Genomic DNA, 25,161 nt, shown 5'->3' on the forward strand with positions numbered 1-25,161 from the left:
CAATAAGTGGTAAACGCTGGCTTTAAAAATAGTTTTAAAATCTCCATGAGCGAAATCCTACTTCAAGACGCAGGCGCACCCCATCAGGTTCCATGCAGACCTGCGCAGTTGCGCCCCCAAATAGGCGGGGACACGCGACTGCGCTTGCGCATAAGCGCTTTCCACCTTCCCTCCGGGCGTGAGCGCCCGTGGGGCGGGCCTCAGCGGCGGCGCGACAATTCCAGAGGTGAGGGCTGAGGAAGGGGCGTGGCTAGCAGGCCGGCCTCAGCCACTCTCTTCCGGGCTCCGCCAGCTGCGCGCGCATCTTCTCCCCCTTCTTTTGTGGTCCGACCCATTGCGAGGGTGACAGGAAACCCTGTGCAGGGAGCGCCGCCATCTTGGACCAGCCCGAGGAAGATCCTGAGGGAGCCACAGGAACAGTCGCCGCTGCCACCGCTACTGCCACTGGCGCGTCTGCATCTCTCGGCCAGCCCGCGTACCTGCCGGGGCCTCGGCCGACAGCCCCCGCCCCCTCTCCCGCTGCGTCCGCGCTCCCGTTCCTTGTCCTGACGCCCCCCTCCCGCCCGGAAAGCTGCCCAGCCACCAGCAACCCCCCAGGTAACCCGGGCCTTCCGCAGTGTCCGGCCGGCCGATGCCTCCTCGCTCAGGGCTCTTCAGAGGGGCGGGCGTGGGGACGGCGGAGACCGGGCCGCAGGCGAGCGGCGCCCCGGGGCCAGGCCCCGGCGAGCCCGGGGGTCGCCGGTAAGCGCCGCGGCGCCGGCCTGACAGGACTCCTGAGCCGGGGCGGAGGTGTCCCCCGCGCGACTGCTGCCCGAGCCTCCTGCCTTCCCCACCCCGCGGGGCTCTCCGAGGCGTGCTGGGAAGGGTGTGTTCCGGCCTCGCCTTCCCCGCCTTTTCGGCGCGGCTGGGCAGGACTGCATCTCCCGCAGGCCCCCCTCTCCTCGCCGCGGTTCCCCGCGGCCGCAGCCCGCCCCCGCAGGGTTTACCCACGCGTGCAGCGCAGCCCTGCAGCCCGCGAGCCCCAGATGTGGCGGTCCCGTCCCGTAGACTGCGTCTGGCTCTGAGTACAAAGGCAGCTCTTCGCAGCCTCCCGGCATCTCGGGGCAGCTCCGGTGTCCTTGTGGAAGTGGGGAGCTCGGCCTGGAGACTGGGTCTGTGCGCCTGTGCTTGCGGGGTCCTGGTTTTGGTGCGTCCCTGTGAGGCCCGTGGACAGCCTATGCGGCCCTGAACCTGCAGAGCATCTAGAAATAAGAAGAGAAAGTTATGGTATTTCTAGAATTTAAGAGAAGACAACAGAATTGGAGTGTTTTAAGGGTTTTAACTGTGGGCTAGGTACAGATTTAGGTGCCGTTGTATTTATCTTGCACCGCGTAGCCCTCGGGGATAAGTTGTCTCCACTTTGTAAGTGAGGAAACTGAGGCCTGAAGTTGTGATGTGTGTCTGGCTGATGATGGTACATACAAACTGGCCTCGGCTCACACTGGGTGGTGGTTTCTGTACTACACTAAAAAATTAGGCCAGGGTTACAGACATGACCATTTAAAATGTAGCTACAACTTAATTCCTTTTTTACTGTATTCTTATTGAATGGCAGCTGATTACTCCTGTATGATCTAAAGTCTATAAAGTCAACCACTACACTGGCAGATCCTCATGCTCACAAACCCCAAAAGAGAGATGCCAGGATTTTCATTTCATATATGAAGAAGAAACGGATTCCAAGAGGACAAGTGCCTTCTTGGTGATTCCACAGCAAGTGTCAGAGCTCAGATTTGAACTCTTGCAAAGTTTACTGCTCATTTCATTACTATCCCAACTGTCTTAAAAATTCTTTTATTTTTCTAAGATAAATATTGTAGACGAACCAACTGCCTTTTATTTAAATTTGATTGTTCAGGACAAACTTGACCTTGGGATAATCCAGCTTCTACCCCCTTATTCCCCCAAGCCTTTCCAAATTTTTTCTTCCAAGTTCTGTTTAGGCAGTTTTACTTGATCATGCCTAGAGGTATGTTGTGGTTAAGAGTTTTGGAGTCACACTGTCAAGGGCTCCCCCTCCAGTCCTGCCACTTCCTAGTTAAGTGATCTTAAGCAAGTTACTTAACTTCTCGGACTCAGTGTCCTTATCTATAAAGGGGATAATTGAATCTGCATCTTAGAGTTGTTGCTAGGATTAAATGGGGTTTAAAGAAAGCCCGTAGCACGTTGCTTGGCATATAGTAAATGCCCCAGTGCGCCTGTAACAGTGCCAGGCACATAGTGGGTGTTTAATATCTTTTGAATGAATGAGAGAGGAGCGTAGCTTTTGAGAGCTACGTGTAAAGTTAAACCTGGACCTTAATTCTAGCTCTGCATTTTATAGTATGACCACGGGTAGGTCACTTTGGTTTCCTTATTTTTTAAGTGAGTTTTTAGGATTAGAAATTGTTTATAAAGTAGCTGGCATGTGTTAGGCCGTCAATACATGGCAGTTGTTGTAAAGATATAAAACCTTAGACTCTAATAGCTATTAAAAAGTGTGTTGGAATAAAGCTACATCTTAAAAAGTTGTTGCTTTTTATTATTACAGTTAAGCTTTATCATTGTTGCATACTTCAGCTTTGCAACAGAATTTGGAGTGTTCCTACAACTGATTTTTATCAATATCAAATATCTTTGCATAGTCACAGTAAGATACTGTGTTAGTGGAGGAAACTTAAGGTAAATAAAATGTTAAAACTAGGGCTGTTGAGAGAATATTTCCTGTTTTTTAAAAAAGGCTTGAAACATTTTTATGTGGTTAAAAATGCCAGACATAGCTAAAGACAACAGTTTACAAGTAGAAGTATTAGGGATGTTATACTTCACTTTTTAAAAGCTTCATATTCTAGACAATTTTAAATATATACAAAATAAAGTAGTATACTGAGCATTCATACACCTATCAGCTTGTGTCAACAGTAATCAATCTTACTCCATCTCTGCACACTTGCCTCCTCCCTGCCAAATTATTTTGAGGCAGATCTCAGACACAATATCATTAGTAAAATTTTCACTATTAATCCTTTTAACTTTAGCAATAAGTGCAGGGGTTTTTTGTTTTGTTTTGTTTTTTGTGGGTTTTTTTTTTTTTTTTTGGCTTTTTGGTTGTTAAATGCTTGCTTTCTGTGAACAGAAGTCCAGTATTTGAATACTTTATTTCCTGTGTATAGTAGACCATCAAAGTTACTTCTCTTGACACATTAAGCAATCCAGCTTTTTAACACTATTCACGTTATTTATATAAAAGTGACATTAATATATTGTCAGAAGTTAGGTTTTTTTTTTTAAAGCAGGTGGGGTATTTTCAGATGTTGTATTACTGTTGAGGAAATTGACCCCTCATTTTTATTAGATTAGATTATTAGATTAACTACAGAATTATCCACCTGACTGACAAATCAGGTAGTAGTTTTTCATTTTAGTGGGTGTCTAAAGCAAGTCAGAGTGCTTCTGTTCTTGAGTTCCATGAAGGCAGAGACAGTGTTGTCTTTTTGATCCTTGCTATCTTGCCGCTTTATTAGATACTTAACGGTTATGTTTATATTGGAATCGCAAAAGCAGTCTCATCTAAGCGCTGGTGTTTTTAACAAAACATCATACGTGTTTGTTGTTGTTTTTTAAACACAGAAAACTTATCAATGGAAATAATAAGGATAAGAATTTAAATCACCTGGAATGTTGAGTGGGTTGCTTTTCTCCTGTTATGTCTTGGATCAGCTATGTAAAAATTATACAGTAACATCATAGATTCTAAGGAGTAGAATAGCTATATAACAGTTGTTAAAATCAGACATAGTGTATAAGCAAACAGTAAGTAGTTAAGCTATATTAAAAAAAAAAATGCCCTATACTGTTGAGTGTTGGTTTTTGGTTTTGAGGCGAATCATATTACTGGCTTCATATGATGTTCCCCTTATTATCAGTAAATTCAGAGATAATGTTGGAAATGTTAGTGGGAGTTTTGTTTGTTTGGTTTTGTTTAGGTATTTACCTGTATTAAAATTACACAGAGAAGTGCTTTTCAAATATTAGTAGAGAAAAATTTATTTTTAATTCATATAAGTCAGAGCAGTAAAGAAAAGTTATTAATTTCTCCCTTCCCTTTTTCTCTTCTGAGTTCATGCATATTTCACAATTTGGTGTGTATTCCTTATTACATGCATATAGGGTTGAGTGTGTGTGTGTGTGTGTTTGAATGAAGTATGCTATTGCATAAAACTCTGCAATGTGTGTTTTTTCACTTAACAAAATCATGGATGTATTTTCAGGTGAATGCATATCGATCAAAATGGTTTCTAAACTAGATGAATATTATTTCATAGTACAGATGTACTTTATTCAGTCATTCCCTTGCAGATAGATTATTACCAGTTTTTTGCTGTAAAAATGGTGCATTAAATGCACTTACACCTGTAGCCTTATGGACTGAAGCTTTTGTATGTGTAGAATACTTCTAAGTGGATTTCTGGGCCAAAGGATGATTTGGATTATTAAGATTTTTAAATATACTGATTACTTTCCAAAATGTCGGCACATTTCCACAAGCAGTATGTATGAAAGTGTATACCTTCACATCTGTACCTACATATTTTGAAACTAGTCATTTATATGTCTGTGTAATCTTATTCAGAAAGATGTCTGATTCAGTAAATGGAAACCATGCATTCTGTTTTTGTCACAACAATAATTAGTGTTTAATATGTGTTCAGTAACCACTTAGATCTAAATGTACTGATATGAAAATATGTCCATGATTTTGTTGAGTGAAAAAAATATGCAGAATTTTACAAGACGGCATGCCTCATTTTAAAATAGATTTTTCACCTTCACAGTGGTGAAAAATGGTATGTTTTCACAGTGGTAAAAAATGATATGTTTCATGTTTAGGAGATGAGGTTGAGAAATCCCTTATTAAAGCAATATTAAGCATATTAATATTTTTAAGGGGCACTTTAATACATGACACAACAATTGTGTTTACTGTGCATTTAGTAAATATTTCTCTTGGCAGCAAGGGTAGTCTATAGCTAAATTTTACATGCACTAATAGTAACAATGTTACTCTAAATTTTCAGTATGATTATTCTCCCTCTTTGATTTTAATTTTATTAGTCCACCTGTACATGCCCAGAATAAGCTACCTTAGATGAGAAAATCATGGTCTTTGGAATCAGGCCTGGGTTCAAGTTCTAGGTCTACCACTTACAAACTTTAGAACACTGGCCAAATTAGGGAATTTCTCCAAACCTCAGTTTCTCTAATTTTTTGCATGGACTTAATGACTCTGCAGAGTTGTGAGAATTCAGTAAGGATTATATAAGACAATACAGGAAAAAGTATAGATCATTACATGGTTTGTTCTCAAGTGTTGTCTTAAACTTTTTCTAAATAGATGAATTGTAGTATTATAAATTAGTATTGCTAATATACCCTTCATTTATATCTATAAATTCTGACCAGTGCATCCTCTGAATGTAATTCATGTATCTTATTCAGAATATGAAATTAGAATTAAGTGAATGAATACTGCAGAGCTTGATGAGATGCTTGATCTCATAATCACGTGGAGGAGGCACGGTGGTAGAAAGGGCATGATGGTGTAGTGGTTAAGAGGGGGTCTCTGCAGTCAAAACAGTCCTAGGTTCAGTACAGACTTGGCTGTGTGACCTGGGCATGTTACTTCTTGATTCTGTTTCCTCATCTGTAAAATGAGGATAATAATTAACTATGTTATAGGGATAGTAGTAAGGATTAAATGAAATTGCATGTAAAATATTTAGCACACTACCTGGCATATGTCAAGTACCCAATAAATTGTAACAATTGTATTTGTTATTAGTTTGCAAATTGTTGATTATGTGTTTAATGCCTGTTGTCTAAATATGTAGGGCTTTTTTTTTCCCTAAAGGCAATAAAGATATTTTATTTACATACAAACTTGATTCAAATACTTTTTTGGAAATGTGGAATAAAGCAAATTTTAATTATCCTGGTAGTTGTATACAAGTTATAGAATATTACCAAGATTTTTTTTAATTTATGGAGATTATAGTGTAAGTGGGCTCATGTTTTCAAAGAGTTTGAACTAGACCCACATTTCTTGTCCTTTTTTTTTTTATTTTTTTTAGACTTAAGAATTCTCTAAGTAATAGGGGAAGAACTTTTTTCCCTTCCAAAGTTAAGTAAAAATATATTTCTCACCTTAGCAATGGTATGTTTCATGTTCAAGAAATGAGACTGAGAAATCTTTTTTGTTAAAGTAACCTTAAGCATATTTAATATTTGATTATAATTCTACTGCAGATACTTTTGACTGAATGTATTAATATCAGTAAACAATGGGAATATATTTAAACCTAGACAGCATCTTAGAATAAGAAAGGGAAAGACCTGTGGTGAGTATTGGTGGCTACAGTGTTAGATGTTTTCTGCCTTTTTTGTTTACTGAAATGAGTTAAATTTGAGTAGTTTTCCTTTAATTCTGCTTTTATGGTTTTCGTAATTTTTTAAGAAACTTGAGCAAGAAAAAAGTGTGTGACAAAGCGCTGGTATTCAATCTGAAATAGTGATCATTTCTTTTATTTGGAAATAGTTTCTACTATATGAATGCTTATAATTTTAAAATACATTTTCAAAATTAGTTATCTCATATTTAATGACTGTATGATAATTAGCAAGTATACAAATTAGTACAGCTAAAATTGGGTCATAATTTTATGATTAATCTTTAAAGCATTTGAAGTAGGAATTTCCGATTGTTAGAAGTCATAGCTTTAACATAAAATGGAAGGAGCAAAGTATGTACAGTTATAACTTTTAGTTAGAAGAGGGAAAGAAATTAGGAAAATTAAGGAGAAGAGCACAGGAGAGACAGTAACTTGAAGGTGACTAAGTGATTACTTTTACCCAGGTTTGAATGGGGAAAGAATTTAAAAGAATTCAAAATTGATTAGAAGAAAAGAGTCTGGGAAGAATTCAGGTTAAAAAGTTAATAATCTTTAAATTAATGTAAGAGATTATTTTTTCGCTTTATGTTTGGCATCTGGTTCAGAGATTGGGTGAATAATCCAGACCAATTTTAGTCTCAGGACCAAGTTCATTCTTAACAGTTTTGAGTCCCTAGTGCCTGGAAAAGGGAATAAAGTTGTGATGTTCAGAATCAGAGTTAATCTAATTAGAAAAACTCCCTTTCCTGAAAGAACTGGTTAAGGGAGTTCTGTGATGTAGGAGAGTGATTATAAACGTGTTACAACATGCCAAACTGGAAATGGTAGCAAGGCTTCTACTTTTGCTAAATGCAATACAGATAGCTAAGTGAGAAGACTGTAGTGTGTGTAGTGATTAATACTTTACTGTAATTAACAACTTCCTCTTCCCTTACAATAATAATTCGCTTGCTTTAAATATACTTTCTACAGATTAAATGTAATTAATTATATAGAATTTTTTCTTGAAATATGGTATATAGTAAGGTAATAATTTCAGTAAATGAATTTCTCCAGTCATATTAAATATCTGGCTTGTGTAATGTGACATTGACAGAAACACTAAAAGCCAGACTTAAAAATACTGTAAGTCAGATTTTTTTAAATGGGGTTAAATCATCATATGTATAAATAATTTTTGTCTTAAGCTAAAAGCTGGTTTGAGAATAAACTTTATTGAAAGCTATTACCAGTTTTAGAATTCATCCCCTTTTTTCTCTCTAGGACCCAGCACAGTGTCTTAACATTCAGGGCATTCATTTCATTAAGTTGGACAGTTTTTTGTTGTTGTTTTGTAGGAGAGAAATTAGAATGCTTTAGGTTAAGTCTATTTGAGAGGAAGAAATGGGCTGTGATCTTTTTGAAATATCTTCTAATACCAAGCTTTCAAATTTTTCAACCATAAGTACAATTTTATGACATTATTTCTCTCAGTCCCTAGAATAGTATATAGGAAGCACTTACTATATTGTTACTCTGACCGGGCGCAGTGGCTCATGCCTGTAATCTTAGCACTTTGGGAGACTGAGATGGGAGGATTGCTAAAGGCCAGGAGTTCAAGACCAGCCTGGTCAACATAGTGAAAGTGTAAGTGTGTGTGTGTCTGTCTGTCCCCGCAAGTCTGTCTTTTCAAAAATTGTGTGTGTGTGTGTATGTGTGTGTGTGTGCAAGTGATAATCTGCAAGTCCTGTATTAGGTTGAGCCATATGAAATTGCCAATAAAACCTGACTTGAAAAATCTATAGGAAGGACAGTTTCATGTGATTCAATCTAGTTCCAACATTAATTTGGAAATTATACGATTGCACTTTCTTTGGATGCTCTGCTAACTATTGATTTAAAGTAGAGTAAAAAAGTTGCTTTGTGTTATTAAGTGGTTCCATTCTGTTTAAAATCAGAGTTCTGAACAAGTAGACCATTAGTAACTTACTTGATCAGTTAACAGGGAAGGGGACTTTAAGGGGAGAGGAGACTATTTACAGTGATGTTTAACTTAAATTTATAAAGATTTTTTTTGTTTGAAATTGTTCAGAGTACTATTATTAGATATTTTCTAAAGTGAAATATTGGAGTTTTGGTATAAATGGTTTCTCATATTTCTGTGGATAGCACGTGAGAATGGTGTAAGCATCTTTCATTCAAGATCAATTTGTGAAATGCAATTGTAACCTATTGTAACCAACATTTATTTGTATTCAATGTCCTTTATCTGCCTTTAAAGGATAGCAGTGACCTATTTGAATAACCTGTATATACTTTCCTTCTGATGTAACACAGATTTCTTTGTTTTTAGTGCCACCATGGCAACTGCACCATACAACTACTCTTACATCTTTAAATATATTATTATTGGTAAGTTTATTTAACCTATACTCTTGTTCCCGAAAGAAGGTTAACATACAAAATATTTATTTTTGCATTAGCAGTGCAGCTTTTGCACTGTGTCCCTGGATACTTCTGTGATAAAGTGCTGGGTACCTTGTGAAATGATATTGGTTGTTCTTGAGGGCTGCTTGAAAACTTGTTGATGCTAGAAAGTATCAGTGTTGTTCCCAAAATACTATGAAAGCTCTCAGATCCCCCTAGGTTCCAAAAATTGGTAGAGAATATTGTTTGATTTCAAATCAGTTGTGTAATATACATAAAATATAGTATTCCCCTTAATTGGTATTTTTTTTTTCTTAAGTTTCAAGAAGGTTTTGCTCAAATTAAGTCTTAATGCTATTTATCCAAACATAATTATAAAACTACATTTGAAAGTGCACATGCTTTTCAATGAATTGTTCACATTAGAACAATTTGCTTTAATTTTGAACTTAATGTGTCTTTATAATGTTTCCTTCATCAAGGGTTAACATTGCTATAGTACAGTCAGAGATGACATCTTTTCTCCTGGGGTTTTCATGTAATGCAAATTCTTTTCTTTCATAGACTGTTGCAAGAAGTTTAAGACAGGGACCTAGTGAATCAGACTCCCAGAACTCAGTTTGTTATTTCTGCTTGTTACATGCTACCCCATTTGTCACTCTTTGGAATCTTTTGCTTATGTGCATGAGTTAAAGGAAAAATAAAATAAAATTTTGAAACAGCTCAAAGTAAAAAATGCCATTAAAAAATAAGCACTTCAAGACCAGGCATGGTGGCTCACGCCTGTAATCCCAGAACGAGGCGGGTGGATTATGAGGTCAAGAGATTGAGACCACCCTGGCCAACAGGTCTCTTCTAAAAATACAAAAAATTAGCTGGGCGTGATGGTGCATTCCTGTAGTCCTAGCTACTTGGGAGGCTGAGGCAGGAGAATTGCTTGAACCTGGGAGGCAAGGGATTGTGGTGAGGCGAGATTGCGCCACTGCACTCCAGCCTGGAAACAGCGAGACTCTGTCTCAAAAAAAAAAAGAAGCACTTCCCAGCTCGTGGTTAGTTATTAACATAATAATTATAATTTATAACCAGATTTTTTCACTGCTAAAGATTGGGAATAATAGTCCATTTGTGTCTCACAGTGAAAACTTTTGAATCATTATAAAGAAAAAAATAAAAATTTGTTAAGTGTCCCAGAAACTTCTGATGTTATATGGTAAGGAATATAGCAGTCATTGTATAACATTAAGAAATGTCATTGGCACCTGAAACATCTTTTTTTTAAACAGGGGATATGGGAGTAGGAAAATCTTGCTTGCTTCATCAATTTACAGAAAAAAAATGTAAGTTCAATACATGAGGTAAAACATTGTTTTCTTTACTGTCATATTTCTACTTTTTAAAAAGTGTCATTTTCAGTGTACTTCATGTATTTAGAGATAACCTTTCCCTATATTTGCACTTTTTTTAATGGGTACAGATAAAATGAAATATACCAGCATATTTTAGTGTTGATTTTTATACACATTATATAATCTGATTCACTTGTTTTGATTTCTTCATGTTAAAACAGTTTTTAAAAATACGTTAAAAATGTCAAACTTAATCTCCTTTTTATTCTCTGACTTTCTGTATTAAGAGAAATTTGCTGCATGTATCATTTGTTAAATAACAGATTTGAAATACTTAATGGAATTCTTTCTATTCTTTCTTGGGTGATAGAAGGGGCCAATTTGTTGTAACTGATATGCTAAATATAGTAGAAAATGTTTCTGTATAGTTGAAATTATTTGACATTTTTGTGCTGCTTACCACAGAGGTTTGATATAACATTTTATGAAGTGCCCAGTGGTCTGTGTCCTTGTACTGGAGAATAGTGGGTTTAGGTTTTAAGTGGCTTCATTATAAGGAAAGGACTAATAAATTTGTTCTATTGGCATAGACATATATAACTAATATATATAACTTGTATTATAAGAAGTATCTATTAGCCAGCTGTGGTGGCTCACTTCTGTAATCCCAGTAGCGCTTTGGGAGGCTTACATGGGAGGTTTGCTTGAGCCCAGAAGTTCGAGATTACAGTGAGCTCTGATTGTACCACTGCATTCCAAGATGGGTGACAGAGCAAGTCCCTGTCTCTAAATTATATGTGTATATATGTAAAACATGATGATTTTCTTTGAGACAGATACTTTCTGGGATAAGAATCTGTTTGACTAATAAATCCTAGAGCCCTAAGACCATTGATTGATCTGTTATAGGTAATGATTATAAGAAGGCTAAATGGTATCATGTTGATAATGTGAAGAGTTTATTAAAATCCTTATTTTTACTTAGCTAATTATTTTAGTTGAGGGGTCAGCAGACTGTGACCAGTGGGCCAAACCCAGTCACTGCCTGTTTTTGTGAATAAAATTAACTGAGATACAGCCATGCCTGTTTTACATATTGTCTCTGGCTGCTTTTATGCCTCGGTGGCAGAGTTGAGTAGCTTTTGACAAAGACCTTTTGACCTACAAAACTTAAAATATTTTCTGCTTGGTCCTTTCCAGAAGTTTGCTGACCCTGATTTTAGTTCAGCCACATTTCTCTGACTTCTTACTTCTAGGTCTTTGTTAATTTTTTTTTTTCCCAATGGTAGCTTTAGTCTATAACCTTTAAGTATTAGTAAATAATTTGCTTATTTAGTGGATTTCCCCACCTAGGCTTCATTTGAAGTTTTCTAAAAATTGGGCTATTACTTTTTTTCCTTCCTAACAGTTATGGCTGATTGTCCTCACACAATTGGTGTTGAATTTGGTACAAGAATAATTGAAGTTAGTGGCCAAAAAATAAAACTGCAGATTTGGGATACGGCAGGACAGGAGCGATTTAGGGCTGTTACACGGAGCTACTACAGAGGAGCTGCGGGAGCTCTTATGGTCTATGATATCACTAGGTAAGAGATTAATAATTTTTCAACTTTCACACTGGGAAAATAAACTACTTTGGCCATTTTTTAAGTTTGTAATCTTATGACTGTAAATGAACTTACTTGGTTTTTATGGTTTCTTCTCTAAGTTGCTTGATATAACACATTGATACTCTTTTCTGAAAGTCAGTATGACTGAACAAAAATTTAGCGAGATGTTGTGTAAAGCTAATAGAAGAATACAGTTCTGAAAAGCAACTTCAGTTGAATGATTTGAGGAGAAATAATATTTTATGTAAAATGTTCTTTCAATTAGAAAGCAAGCAAGCAACTCTTTGAAGTAACTTCAAATACTACATGCAGTAGGTTTAAATTTATTTCAACATGAGTGTTTCTGGAATTCCAAAGCACTCGATGTAAAGTAATAAAACTGTACTGTATGTATGTAAAGGTTTGACTTTGGAGAACATGAAAAACTGTGCCACTTGATTAGACCCTGCACTGTTTATCTACTGTAAGCTAGAAGACGGACTAGATCACCTTTCATGTTGATGTAAAGTGCCAGTCAAAAGCAATGTGACTCTCTTTGTTGGGGGTAAAGATGGGTGAGTGGGACCAAGTGATAATTAGAGTTTAAACCATATTTCCTTTCAGAAAATGATCTATACTGTTTCCTCTTGATACATCATAATGTGCGTTAGCATATTAGGACCCTGAGAAGTTCTGCAGTAAGAAATTCTTTGCTGTATGACTTTGTTTAATTTGGTGTTTCCTAAGCTTATTTTATTGAGGAACACACTTTGGAAAATGCTGCCTTACAATAAAGATATTGACTAATTATAATTGTAGCACCTAAAGTTTCAGTAAATTCTAGAATTGGGTGGCCCCAGGGCAAAACAGGGAAACAACACTTAATGCTCTTTGTTATAACCAGGGAGTCAGCGATATAATCAAGAGTATTATGTGAAGATTATTAATAAACCTGGCCATCTATACAAAACTGTCTTAATTTTATGAGGAATACATTTCTGAAGACTTCACATAATTAAAAACTCAATAAAATTTAAATATGGTGATGTGTGATAAGAATATTATTTTTGCTTTTAAGCATACCTTTTAAGCATAGTTAATACTTTTGGAAAAATTTATATCTGTTCAAGTCATCAAAAAGTATTTCAGCTGGGAACAATCCAAACGTGCATCAACTGATGAATGGATAAACACTGTGATGTATCCATACAATGGAATGTTACTCAGCTATAAGAAGGAAAGAAGTACTGATACAGGCCACAACATAGATGAAACTTGAAAACATTATGCTAAGTAGAAGAAGCCAGACACTAAGAAACACATATTGCATGATTTCATTTATGGAATATTCTGAATTTATATTCTGGTAAATTTATAGAGACAGAAAGTGGATTGCCAGAGGATGGGGAGTGAGTGACTTCTTAGTGGGTTCAGAGTTTTTCTTTGGGGTGATGAAAATGTTCTAGAATTAGATAGTGGTATCAGTGTACAACTTTGTAACTACCCTTAAAACAACCAAATTACGTACTTTAAAAGATAAGCTTTATGATATGTTCATTATAATAAAAACTGTTACTGGAAGAGAGTACCCTAGGCTTTAGGCAGGTACTAAAGTGATAACTTCATTAGTGACTTTGATGTTGCTGTCATGACAGTAATTTTTTTCCATTCTTTGACATTTTACAAACATAAAGTTCCTTTTTATTTTTGTCATTAGCTCTCATTGTTAGAGGGTGCTTTTCTAAATTGAGAGCATAGCCTTTCATGACAGATGTTTTGCTATAACATTTTGACATATCTAGTATTTTAGCACGTTTTTTAGCACTAGTACCACCAATTAGTGAACATTTGAATAATATTTATTTGTAGATTTAAAATTATAAAGATAGTGGATTTTAAATTAACATTTACTAGAATCATTGGCAGAAGTTATGGTACATGTAAGTAATATAGTTTATATGATTTTGGTACTAGGCTTTTCTGTGTACTTTACTCTCCCTACCAGCTTTGAAATTTTAAAATTCATCAAAATTAGTAGAAATGTTTGGACTTGTTTAAGATTTATGCATGAAGTAGTAAAACATACCTGATGTGTAAAGTCAAGGTATGCCAATAATACAAGTATTGAACACAGATAAGGCTTGTGCTTTTTAAAAATGATGTTTTATCATTGTTTGCTTAGAAAATTCTAAAACATTGGGGGAAAGGGGGCTATTTTGATATATATAACATTTTTGACATCTCTGGTGATTTAGGAGTAATATGATATAGCATAATAAAAGTCTGAATAAGGAGTTCTCTTCAGTTCTCACTGGGAAATAACTATATATTTCAAATAACATTTTTTTGAGCACTGGCAGCTAGAGATCATAGAATATATTCACAGGACTAAACTAGGAGCACTTAAAGGACGTGGTATTTGTGAAAGGGTTCTAGGCCTGGTTTTGATACCAGTTAAGTCTTCATGGGCTTCTGTTTCCTCACATGTTAAGTGATTAAGATAGACTAACGTTCTGTGAGTCTAGAAATCAGAAACATTTTTAACTTCAAAAATTTTATTATCTTGGACCCCTTTGGTAGATTCTTCTGTCTATAATATTACAGATATTTGGGTTTGTTTACTAGCTTAGGGCTTACTTGGCTAATGCAAATGAGCCTATGAGTTTTTAAACTCTTTCTTGGAGAAAGTAGAAAAATAGGACAGTTAGAATCCTGAAATGATTTAGATGCCTGATAGATAAGAGTACAAAGTTAGAGTGAAGTTTTTCTCTGATATCTGGGGACTTGAATTTCTTGTCAAATGTATTAAATGGGCCGGGCGCAGTGGCTCACGCCTATAATCCCAGCACTTTGGGAGGCCGAGGCGGGTGGATCACGAGGTCAAGAGATCGAGACCATCCTGGTCAACAAGGTGAAACCCCGTCTCTACTAAAAATACAAAAAATTAGCTGGGTATGGTGGTGCATGCCTGTAGTCTCAGCTACTCGGGAGGCTGAGGCAGGAGAATTGCTTGAACCCAGGAGGTGGAGGTTGCGGTGAGCCGAGATCGTGCCATTGCACTCCAGTCTGGGTAACAACAGCGAAACTCCATCTCAAAAAAAAAAAAAAAAAATTATTAAATGTCTTTTAAAGTCAATTTTATGTTGTTAACGGTTAGCTTACTCTTTAAATTATTAAGGAAAGATGAATTGTATGACAGCTTATAATAGTGTGACTTGGTTTCTAATTTAAATTAAAATTTAAAGACCAGCAAAAATGTCTTCAATTGAATGTGTCATGGTTAGGCATTTTGATACTACTTTGTCTGTGCTTTGTGATTGAAAATCTGTATGATTTCAAAGTAATTTTAGTTTTGACTCCACATTGGCATTTCCATCAATTTACTGTGTTGTTCCTTGCTTGCTTATTGGTCTGTTTATGGTATGCTTTTAGGAATAAACAATTTACTCCTGACATGTAATTATCAAAGTTGTTGGATGTTGAGTTATTTATTTAAAAATAATAGGTTTGGATAGATTTTTGAAGAGTAGTTGTATTTCACAACTTCTGTTCTGAGTAACTGGTCAAGGCAAAATTATTCTTTTAGGATATGTTGATTAATGTTGAGTTATTTATTTAAAAATAATAGGTTTGGATAGATTTTTGAAGAGTAGTTGTATTTCACAACTTCTGTTCTGAGTAACTGGTCAAGGCAAAATTATTCTTTTAGGATATGTTGATTAAAGTGTATTTTAATACTTGCTGATTTTTTTTTCTATAATTACGTGGCAGTCACAAATTTAAACTTTTATTTTTGCAGAAGAAGTACATATAACCACTTAAGCAGCTGGTTGACAGATGCAAGGAATCTCACCAATCCAAATACTGTAAGTTAAATGGCATGTTATTACACAGAAAATTTAAGAACTAAGTTAACCCAAAAAGGAAAGCCATATACTGGTGAGATTTTTGTCTTTAGGTACTAAGAATGAGAGGTTTCTATTGTGTTAAATTAGTTAAAGAAAATGTAACAGTTATTTTTCAGTTTTAATTAAACCAGGTTTTGCATTTTATTATACCTAGGGTTTTTTTTTTTTTTCATGTTTGTCATTAATTAGTAGTGGTGATCTCATGTGAAGACTATGAAATCTGAAATTCTGATTTTAAAAGGGATCTGCATTAATTTCACAGAACTTTAGCATTGGAGGAAGCTGGGCAAAATGTACAAGAGATCTTTCTGTACTATTTCTGCATGTGAACCTACAGTTATCAATAAAAATTTCAACCAGAGGAGGAGAATTACGAATAAAAATTTCAGTCAAAAATAAAAAGGATTCTGTATGCGTTAAAACATTAGCTTCTTAACCAGACTGAGATATTTATTGAGATTTTAAAGGCCAGCCACCATGCCAGACTCTGCAGTATACAAAGGTAAATATGGGTCTTTGGTCCCAAAGAGCTTATAGTCTAGCAGGGAGAGAACCAGCAGGTATGCAGATAACTAGGCTGCAAAGTAGATTGAAACATGAATTAGAAATAGAGGGACTGGCACAGTGCTGAGGGGCCTAGGATGATCAGTGCCATCTGAAGAGAAAGCAACTTTACAGAGGAGTGCTGTTTGAGCTGGTCCTTGAGGGGTGAGTAAAGTTTCAGTAGATGTTGTTGAGGGTATGCCAGGAACAATGTTAGGAAAGACGCACTGAGCTGTGACTGAGCCTCTCAGGAACAAGGTCTGTGTCTCGCTTGGCTTTATACCCTCAACACTTAATATGAGGCCTACTTGAATAAATATGTAATCAATGGTAAGATTCGATTTTATCCGGAAATGGCAGGTTAATCATATTGAGAGTCAGTTAACATTGTTTTCCTATCATGCTAGGGACTATGCCCAAAACTTTCATTTCCATTATCACATTAAACCCACCAACCTATAGATGGGTGTTCATAGAAGCTTTGTTTGCAGTAGCCCAAAACTGGAAACCTAGGTGTTTCCTAACCTGGCCATTGACAGGTGAATGGTTAAACAATTTGGAATATCTCTATAGTGGAATATTACTAAGCTGTACATAGGAATGAATTCCAAGGGCATCTATGCCTAGTAAAAAAGTCAATCTCAAAAGTTTATTTACTCTTAAGATTTCATTTAGAAAACATTCTCAAAATGACAAAATTGTAGAAATAGAAAATAGATTAGTGGTTGTCAGGGATTAGCAAAGGGGTTGGCGGGTGGAAGTGGTGTGACTACCTAGAGAGCAGCACAGAAGCAGTTTCTTTGTAGTGATGGAACACTTCTGTATCCTGACAGTGATGATGCAGATCTGTACCTGAGATAAAATTATATAGAACCACCCATGTGCGAATGCACATGTGCCTGAGAGCATGTAAAAACTGAAATCTGAATAGGGGCTAGGGACTGTACTAATGTCAGTTTCCTGGTTTTGAGAGTGTATTATAGTTACATAACATCCTACCATTAGGGAAGCTTGGTGAAGGATACGCAGGACCTCACTATTACTTTTTGTAAGTCTCTGTGAGTCTATAGCTATTTCAAGTAAAATATTAAAAACTAAATTCATTGTAGAGGGCCCGTGGAGGAGTATAATAAAATTAACTTTCCTGCCTCATTTATGTCCTTTGAAATAGAACCAGATCAGGAGAAAAAAATTCTTGAGGTTTTCTTAAAGCTCCATTTTCTATAAAATTGCCTTTTATTTCCGTGTAGAAGTTGTGGTCCTTCCCATTTTGTTGTGGGTATGTTTTGTAGCTCTAATTAGCATGCCACTTTATGTCTTCCCTTTCATCGAGATAAGAAGCCTTGTTTGAAGATTCATAGGGAATCAGGATGGGGGGCAGTATGTCTTAAATTTTGAGTACCTGTCTTATAATGGCCCTATGGTAGTTATTGTGACTTTACCAGACTTAATTTTTTATAAATTGATTTCCTTTTTAAGTATCATTATTTTATTCTTTTAAAAGACTAATGGATAGTATATGAAAGTTTCTTTCCCTTCACAGTGGGCACTTTGTCCACACTGTTTAAAGAATGCTCAGTTTTGCTGTACTACTTAACTGTCCTTGCACAAGGTTTACATTCAGATCAAAATGGTTATTTGGTTTATGGGACACAAATTTTTGAAAGTGGAAGAGCCAGGAACTGTAATTTCACATGAAAAAAAAGTTAATGGCTTTTAGTTGAAACCATCTATTCCCAAAGTGTTCATATCTAGATTACCATATGTGTTTGAAAGGGGGAGGAAGGGAGGGATTTTACCACTTGGTATCAAATAAGCTCGTAAATGTACAAAGACAGTTCATCCATAACCCCCCTCCCCACCCCAGATAAAGGCCAAAGCACTTTGCTGTTTCCCAAAGGTACATATTTTTTTCTGACAACTTTACAGAGCTGCCTTTAACTTTGGCCTAACTTCATTTGTATGAGTGGTTCCAAGGTGGATATAGGTAGGTGGGTGATATTTTGTCTTGGATTTGAACTTAAGCATCAGTGCCCCCAACCCCTACTCCCAGCTGCCCCTTGTGGATACACATAGACATTTCTTATCAGTTACTATTAACTGTAAACTCAGTCCTGTCTAGGGATAGTGTGGGGTAGGATAGTATTTGTCTGAAGATCATAGTTTGGGTTTCTACCTAAAATCTATGGTCCTCCTCCCACTGACTGACTGAGTGACCTTCGGCAAGTCCCTTTGCCTTATTTGAGCTTTAATTTCCTTACTGGTAGCCTAAAGGAGTTGAACCTAGTGGCTTTCAAACTTTTAGAGGACCTCAGAACTGTTTGAAAATCTGATGGAAGCCATGAACCTTCTCCTCCAGGTAATGCCCACATTACAGTATTTTTGTGCTTAATTTCAAGGTATTTACAGATCCCCTGGAGCTTGTCCATGAACCCTTAGAAATCTTACTCAGATATATCATAATCTTTGGATTAGGCCAGGTGTCACCAAAGTCTGTATGTCCTGTGGGCCACATTCAGTCCACAGCCTACTTTTGACTGGCTTGTGAATGAGGGATGGTTTTTAGATTTTTAAAGGGTTGTTAAAAACAACCACAACAAAAGACTAGCAAAGAATATGTAAAAGAGACCATATGAGGCTCACAAACCTGAAGAATATACTATTTGTTCTTTACAAAAAGTTTGTCAACCCCTGGCCTAGATCATTGCTAAAATCCTTTGTACTAATGACTTCATGAAACTGTAGTCCTGTCTAGTGGATAATTGCTAGTACTTGGTTTTCTTTTTAGGCCCAGTTATTTTTTCTATCAAGAGTTTTGGATTTCAGAATTTGCATGGTTAAATGATTGCTTTTGTTATAAGGTGTCTTTCTTTTGATCACAAATTAGGTAATAATTCTCATAGGAAATAAAGCAGATTTGGAGGCACAGAGAGATGTTACATATGAAGAAGCCAAACAGTTTGCTGAAGAAAACGGTGGGTTTCTTTTAAGACTTAATGGTCACAATTGGGAGAATTTTTAAGGAAAGGTGGGATTTTGATATTGCAGATTGACAGTTGTTTTTTTTTTTAAATGCAGACTGCTCAGAAATCTCAAGAATGAGGAAGTAACAAAATGTGTGTCTGTTTCTGTGAGATTTATGTTGGAGCAGTACAGTTATTTAGTGACAAAAACAAAGATGCTCTCCACCTCAAACTTACACACTTTTTTTATAAAATACTGTGGGAGGAGTACTGAAAACTAAGGGGAAACTTTTTCAGATGTTACTGAAGAAATGCACTTGTGAGTTAGTTTGAAATGTCCTAATTCGAGTCTGAATTTTATTTTTAGGCTTATTGTTCCTCGAAGCAAGTGCAAAAACGTAAGTAAGACCAAAATATAGATCATGTTTCAATTATATTGAAGCTTCTCAAAGAACTCTATATATGAAATGTATATAATGTATATACACATATAAAGTACTGTATATAAATGTGTAATGCTTACATCTCTTTGTTTCTGTTTTTACAAAATAATGTGAATTTTTGTTACTTAAAGACTGTACCTTGATCATGCAGTTGGTAACTCAGGTTAATAAATGAAACTTTGTTTACATTTCAAAAGTGTTTGACTTCACAAATGACAGTGTTTGACTTTTCACAAGTGAGGTTGAGTTTGGCATCTCAGACATAAGCTTGGTCAACCTGTTCTTCCTCTAATTGATCACACTAAAAAGCATGATTTAAGGGGATAGTGTCTACTCAGGAGCATAGTGAACATTTTGTAATTGTTCTTCCATGTTTGCTGTTAAACTCTGGTACTCCCATCATTGTTCTTCATTTATTAGGCCAAAAATGTCTTGTGAGGAGAGGCCAACCTGTTTTTGTTTAGTCTTAGCTGTGCTGTTAGTCCAAAGAAAACCAAAAGGAGATGTTAACATGGCTAAGCATGATTATGTCACCATCACACGATTAAAAACAGCTCAGTTCATGCTTGGCTAATCAGACCATATTATTCTTGGAATTCTTTTCAGCATGTTTGGAGAGATTTCATTTCTGTCTGGAGGAGAAATGGCCTATCTTAATTGTCATGGTGTCTATTAACATAATAGTTTTTTAATGATTGTATATAACACATGTAGTTGTCCAAATAGGGTTTGTAGAAGGGGCTTTAAGCACCATAGACGTATGTATGCTTTCCATAGCAAATAGTTTTCTATATTGTTGTCTTAGCTCAGAGTTCTGGTCATCTCTTATTAGATGGCAGTGGTTAAGTTGAAGATACCATGGCAGTTAACTAAAGGTTAGCAGAAGGTCAGTGTATAATGTCTTGTCTTTGGTAGAAAACTGTGGTTCTTGAATAAAGTTATTAATTGCCTCTTAGGGGAGAGAACGTAGAAGATGCCTTCCTTGAGGCTGCCAAGAAAATCTACCAGAACATTCAGGATGGAAGCCTGGATCTGAATGCTGCTGAGTCTGGTGTACAACACAAACCTTCAGCTCCACAGGGAGGCCGGCTAACCAGTGAACCCCAACCCCAGAGAGAAGGCTGTGGCTGCTAGTGACCTCTTTGCCATGGCCCCTCATTTGACCTTTCACCTCTGTCTGTTGGAAGCAGTACTTTTTACTGCCTCATTGTCTTCTGTACATCTTACTGGGTTTAATTAAAAAAAAAAAAAGAAAAAACAAAACTCTGTTGTATAAACAGTTTAACACAATACTAAACTGCTAAACAACTAGATGTAATCAGGTTATCAAAGGCAAGTAGAGTAATAAATCTCTCCCGCATGGTAAATCTAGACTTTTTTTCCCCTTTGTCCTCGTGATAGGTATGTCACCAATATATGATTTAAACTGAGCACTGATGCTGGACTTCATGATTTTTACCCTCAGTCTTTGGCAAGGCTTTGTCTCACTGTACGGTTTAATTTGATGATATCTTAAGCCTTTCTTCCCATCCTTAACTGTTCAAGTATGTCTGTTGTAACCAATAGGTTTATTGCTGTGAAATGACTTCTGATGGTAGAGAAGGGGTTCTGTAACTGCTTTTGTTTTGTTTTTGTTGGAGAAATTTCCTGTTGTGTGGGTGGCATTTTTCTTGACGAGGTTTGCTTCTGTCTTAGCCTCGCACAGGGAAAATATCCATTTATCTTCTCTCTCATGCTTAATTAATAGCTTTATCTTTTTTTTATACCATTTTATCCTTTTCTCTTTAACAGAAAGTAAATATGTATAAAATTTGAAGGAATTGAACTAACAATACATTCTGTGTATATTATTTTAATGAAGAAAATAAATTGATTACTGGCATTGGAACAGTATAAAATACCAGTTTGTACAGTATGACCTATATGTGACCATGTTATTCCCTTCCATTTCACACAAAGAAATAGACACAACTGCAGTTCACAAGTAGTACTGGCTCCACCCCTTGGTGCTGGCAGTGTTTAGCATCAGAGGATTAACACTAGCAGATTCTGTTCCATCTTTGCACTGTTGCTTACCTGCTGATTTTCTTAACTGTTCTTGTGCAATTGACAATGTGCTAACCTGCTTTTCTCTTTTTGTAAACGTTTTTGCATTACAGGCTGCATTCTTGCCTTACTGTATAGAAAAAGAAAAAAGGCTGGGTTTATTATTGCACATTTAAGCTTTTATACCTTTATCTTCTTGGAATGGTCAGATTCTGAACTGGACAGTCAGAACCACAGGTCTGCTGTTAAGGGATTTTAAATTGTGCATTTTTAACACTACAGCAAAATAAGATATCCCTGTGTTCACAGTATGAGGGGCTATTTTATGTCGTGTTGGCATAAATTGTTGTAAAAGGGAAAGTGTTTCTAAAGGTGTTTTAGTGCTTGTGCTGATACAGAGTAAGTTATTACTTTGTACTAGGTGGTTTGGCCACTGAATTAATACTGTATAGCAAGAGAAACAATCTTTCTTCTTTAGACAACAAACATGTTTTATTAATTTCTTCACTTCTGTTGATCTTTTTTTATTGCGTTTATGATTCAGTGGCTGGGAATTGAGAATTTATTTGAAGTAGAATAGGTAACACCTCAGCATACTATATAGAATGCACTCAGTTTAACTGCTGTGTTTAAAATACACATTTTAAATCCCTCTTTACAGACACTAACATAAAAGTACATCTTTCTGGGTTGTAAACGTGGTAGTACCAGAGTATTGTATAGTCAATGTTAAATAAAAGCCAAAACTGGAATGTGCAGAAAATAGGATTTGTTTAATTTGTGGATTCATCTTTATTTTTGTCTTTAACTTTTTTAAAAATAAGATTTCTGGAGTAGATTGGTATGTTCTGTTAAAGACTTACAGTGATCCATTTTGCTTACACTGTTGCATCACAAGAGATTGACCCAGGGACCATGACCTGCTGGTGTGTGTGTATTTACAAAAAACAAAACAAACAAACCACCCATTGGGATATAAGGTAGCAATCACAAACTAAAGACTGCGGCTTGTTTAGGTGCAATACCTTGATTCCCAAAGTTAGTTACAGTGGGTTTTATTGTTTTTGTGACCGAAGGATTTATTCAGACTGCTGTACTCTTCATTTGATGTAACAAAATGCTATTAATCTAAATATTTGTAAATAAAGTACCTGTATCTAGATTAAATTAAAATTGGTTGCATTATTTTCTGAACTATAATAGGGTTTTATTTTCTTCAGGCAAACAATTATTTGACATGAGTCATCAGTTTTTATTGCAGCACTGTCCTTATTCATTGTATAAAGAGGGTCTACATATGTAGCGTATAAAACCACATCGCTAAGTAATAGAGCCAGTTTTATTCTTGTGTTTGCACCACCGTTGAAATGTTTTCAGTCAGTCTTTTTCAGTGTAAGATAGCACATTTGTTGGTCAGTAGTGTTCTTTATACAGGGAGCCAGATTATATCATATGCATGTGTAATCCCCTATAATAAACTCAGGCGCTCACAAATAAGAGCAAATTGTCATATTGTAACGTGTGTGCCAGACACTGGGCAGTACCCTTTGGAAAGAATGTGAAATCCTTTTAATTTTTAATCCATAGCTTACTGCTTGTGCGGTCACCTGCTTCTTGAGGTTACTCATTGCCCTTGCACCTTTGAGGCAGCCCTCAGATTAGTAACTGGTGCTTAGTACTATATTTATGCTTAAATAGATCTTCCAGTACAATGTTCAAGTATTTTTCATGGATAAGTGTTTAATGGAGTAACAACTTTTTTTTTTTTTTGGTTGGTGGTGTGTAATAGAGGTAAAACTTCTTTGGAAAGATGTCTTTTGAAACCAGATGTTAAGCTTCATACATTACCTCCCTTCTCAACTTCCTTACGACAATAGTTTTGGGGAACTTTTTTGCCTGTATGTCCACTGTTTTAAGTGTGATTTCAAAAAAAGATGAGTGGTTCAGTTCATTCCCTTAAACAGAATTAAAGACCAAATAATTACCTTCCATTCCTGTTCATGTGGGAGTACAGAGAGTGTTCATGTGGCATTTTAGAGAAAAGATAATTTATCCTCCTTCAACACAGGCCCAGAAAATTGTGTCCCAGAAGGATGTCAATAAATGTGACTAGGCCAGGTCTTCAAGCATTTTGTTAAGACTTGAAAGAGTGAAACAAAAAATGTAAATACAAAAGAAATCAAGTTTTGTTTTGGAAGATGTCTTCTTCTAGAACTTACTGTGTATTAATAAATTGTATGTCATCTTTCATTGTCTTTATTGTAACTCCATTGATCCATATCTCAACAGTCCACTTCTAACCAAATAACTGTTTTTGGAATAAAAACCTTGGTGAGGGATTACTGTACTGTGCTGTTCTGTATTCTGGTAACATGGTATAATGCCTTTTGTGACTCAAAAGCTGTCTAGTGATCTAGAAAAAGAGTTCCCTGAGAATATTTTAAAACCTAATATATTACATATTTCCCCCTTGGGAATAATTCTGCCAGACTGTGAGAGCAGTTGCTATTATTCTAGTTTTTAAAGAAATGTATACATCGTGGAGTTGAGCTGTTAATTAATGGTAGTTCAAAATTTTAAAAGGTAACACACTTTGAATTTATCACTGGGTCAGATTCTCCAAGGTACAAAGAGTATGTTGGCTGAGGAAAGGCATCTGAAGCATAATAGTTTTATAACTGATAAATTTCCAAATGATGAAACCCTTCATTGATAAGTATAACATTCCTCAACCTCCAGGTAAAAGAAATCCAACTGAAAGCTTACTTAATTGGAATTAAGATAAAAATTTGACTGCTTTTCCACAGATTGTGAAGTGTAGTCAGATGACAGACCCAAGTTAATTGTTATCTTTTATTTTCATATGAAAAATAGATTTTAAGCAAAATTCAAAAATAACACTATAAAGAGGGCCTTATGAACTTTCTTTTAACAAGATTTGTTTGTAGGTTCAAATATGCAGTTAAAATCACTGTTTTTAAAAAAACATTGCAAAGATTTAAAAAGCCACATAAGATGTTGGTTTAAATTGTATGCAACTATTCCCATATGTACAAGTGATTTACAAAAATAATGGTACAAGCAAAATAAATCTCAGAATATCAGTTCACTGGATCTTGATTTAAAAAACCAAGTGACATTCCAATTATGAAGTCAGTGAGGTAGTGGAAGTGTCTTCCTTGAATATATTTACACAAGACAGTATTTCTCATCTGGCTGAGGCGTTCTTTTCCTACAGGTAAGACAAAAAGGAAGGATAAATCAAATTCTTGAAACTAAAAACAGTCTTAACTAAGTGATGGCATGATGGCTTATAGGTAAATTACATATTTGAGAACCTCTTTGGAAAAATGTTTTAAGATGAACCAGTGTACAAAATTCTGAAGAGAGAAAGTTAAATGGTAAAAAAAGAAAGCTGTAACATCTACCCTGTGAGCAGGAATTGCATCA

General features: G+C 36.1%; 2 protein-coding genes and 1 pseudogene across 7 annotated transcripts in view; 2 read left to right on the forward strand and 1 right to left on the reverse strand.

Moving 5' to 3' along the window:
- LOC105707944 (V-type proton ATPase subunit B, brain isoform-like) overlaps window positions 1-549 on the forward strand; it is a 39,551-nt pseudogene extending 39,002 nt beyond the window's left edge.
- RAB14 (RAB14, member RAS oncogene family) lies at window positions 500-21,580 on the forward strand. The gene is made up of 8 exons (XM_012458230.2): window positions 500-597; window positions 8,800-8,858; window positions 10,157-10,210; window positions 11,628-11,805; window positions 15,608-15,674; window positions 19,147-19,234; window positions 19,590-19,620; window positions 20,622-21,580. The coding sequence occupies exons 2-8, from the start codon at window positions 8,807-8,809 to the stop codon at window positions 20,797-20,799; spliced, it is 648 nt and encodes a 215-aa protein (XP_012313653.1). The 5' UTR covers window positions 500-597; window positions 8,800-8,806; the 3' UTR covers window positions 20,800-21,580.
- Window positions 21,414-25,161, reverse strand: part of CNTRL (centriolin) — a 98,024-nt gene continuing 94,276 nt past the window's right edge. For all 6 annotated transcript variants that reach the window (XM_012458225.3, XM_012458226.3, XM_064378428.1 and 3 more), the window contains one exon: window positions 21,414-24,943. In XM_012458225.3, coding sequence (XP_012313648.2) covers window positions 24,920-24,943 — 24 coding nt within the window. In that variant the 3' untranslated portion in view covers window positions 21,414-24,919. The remainder of the gene's footprint in view (window positions 24,944-25,161) is intronic.

This window comes from Aotus nancymaae, unplaced genomic scaffold (genome assembly GCF_030222135.1).
Source record: "Aotus nancymaae isolate 86718 unplaced genomic scaffold, 86718_ANA_hifiasm-v0.15.2.pri h1tg000003l, whole genome shotgun sequence".
NCBI lineage: Eukaryota > Metazoa > Chordata > Mammalia > Primates > Aotidae > Aotus > Aotus nancymaae.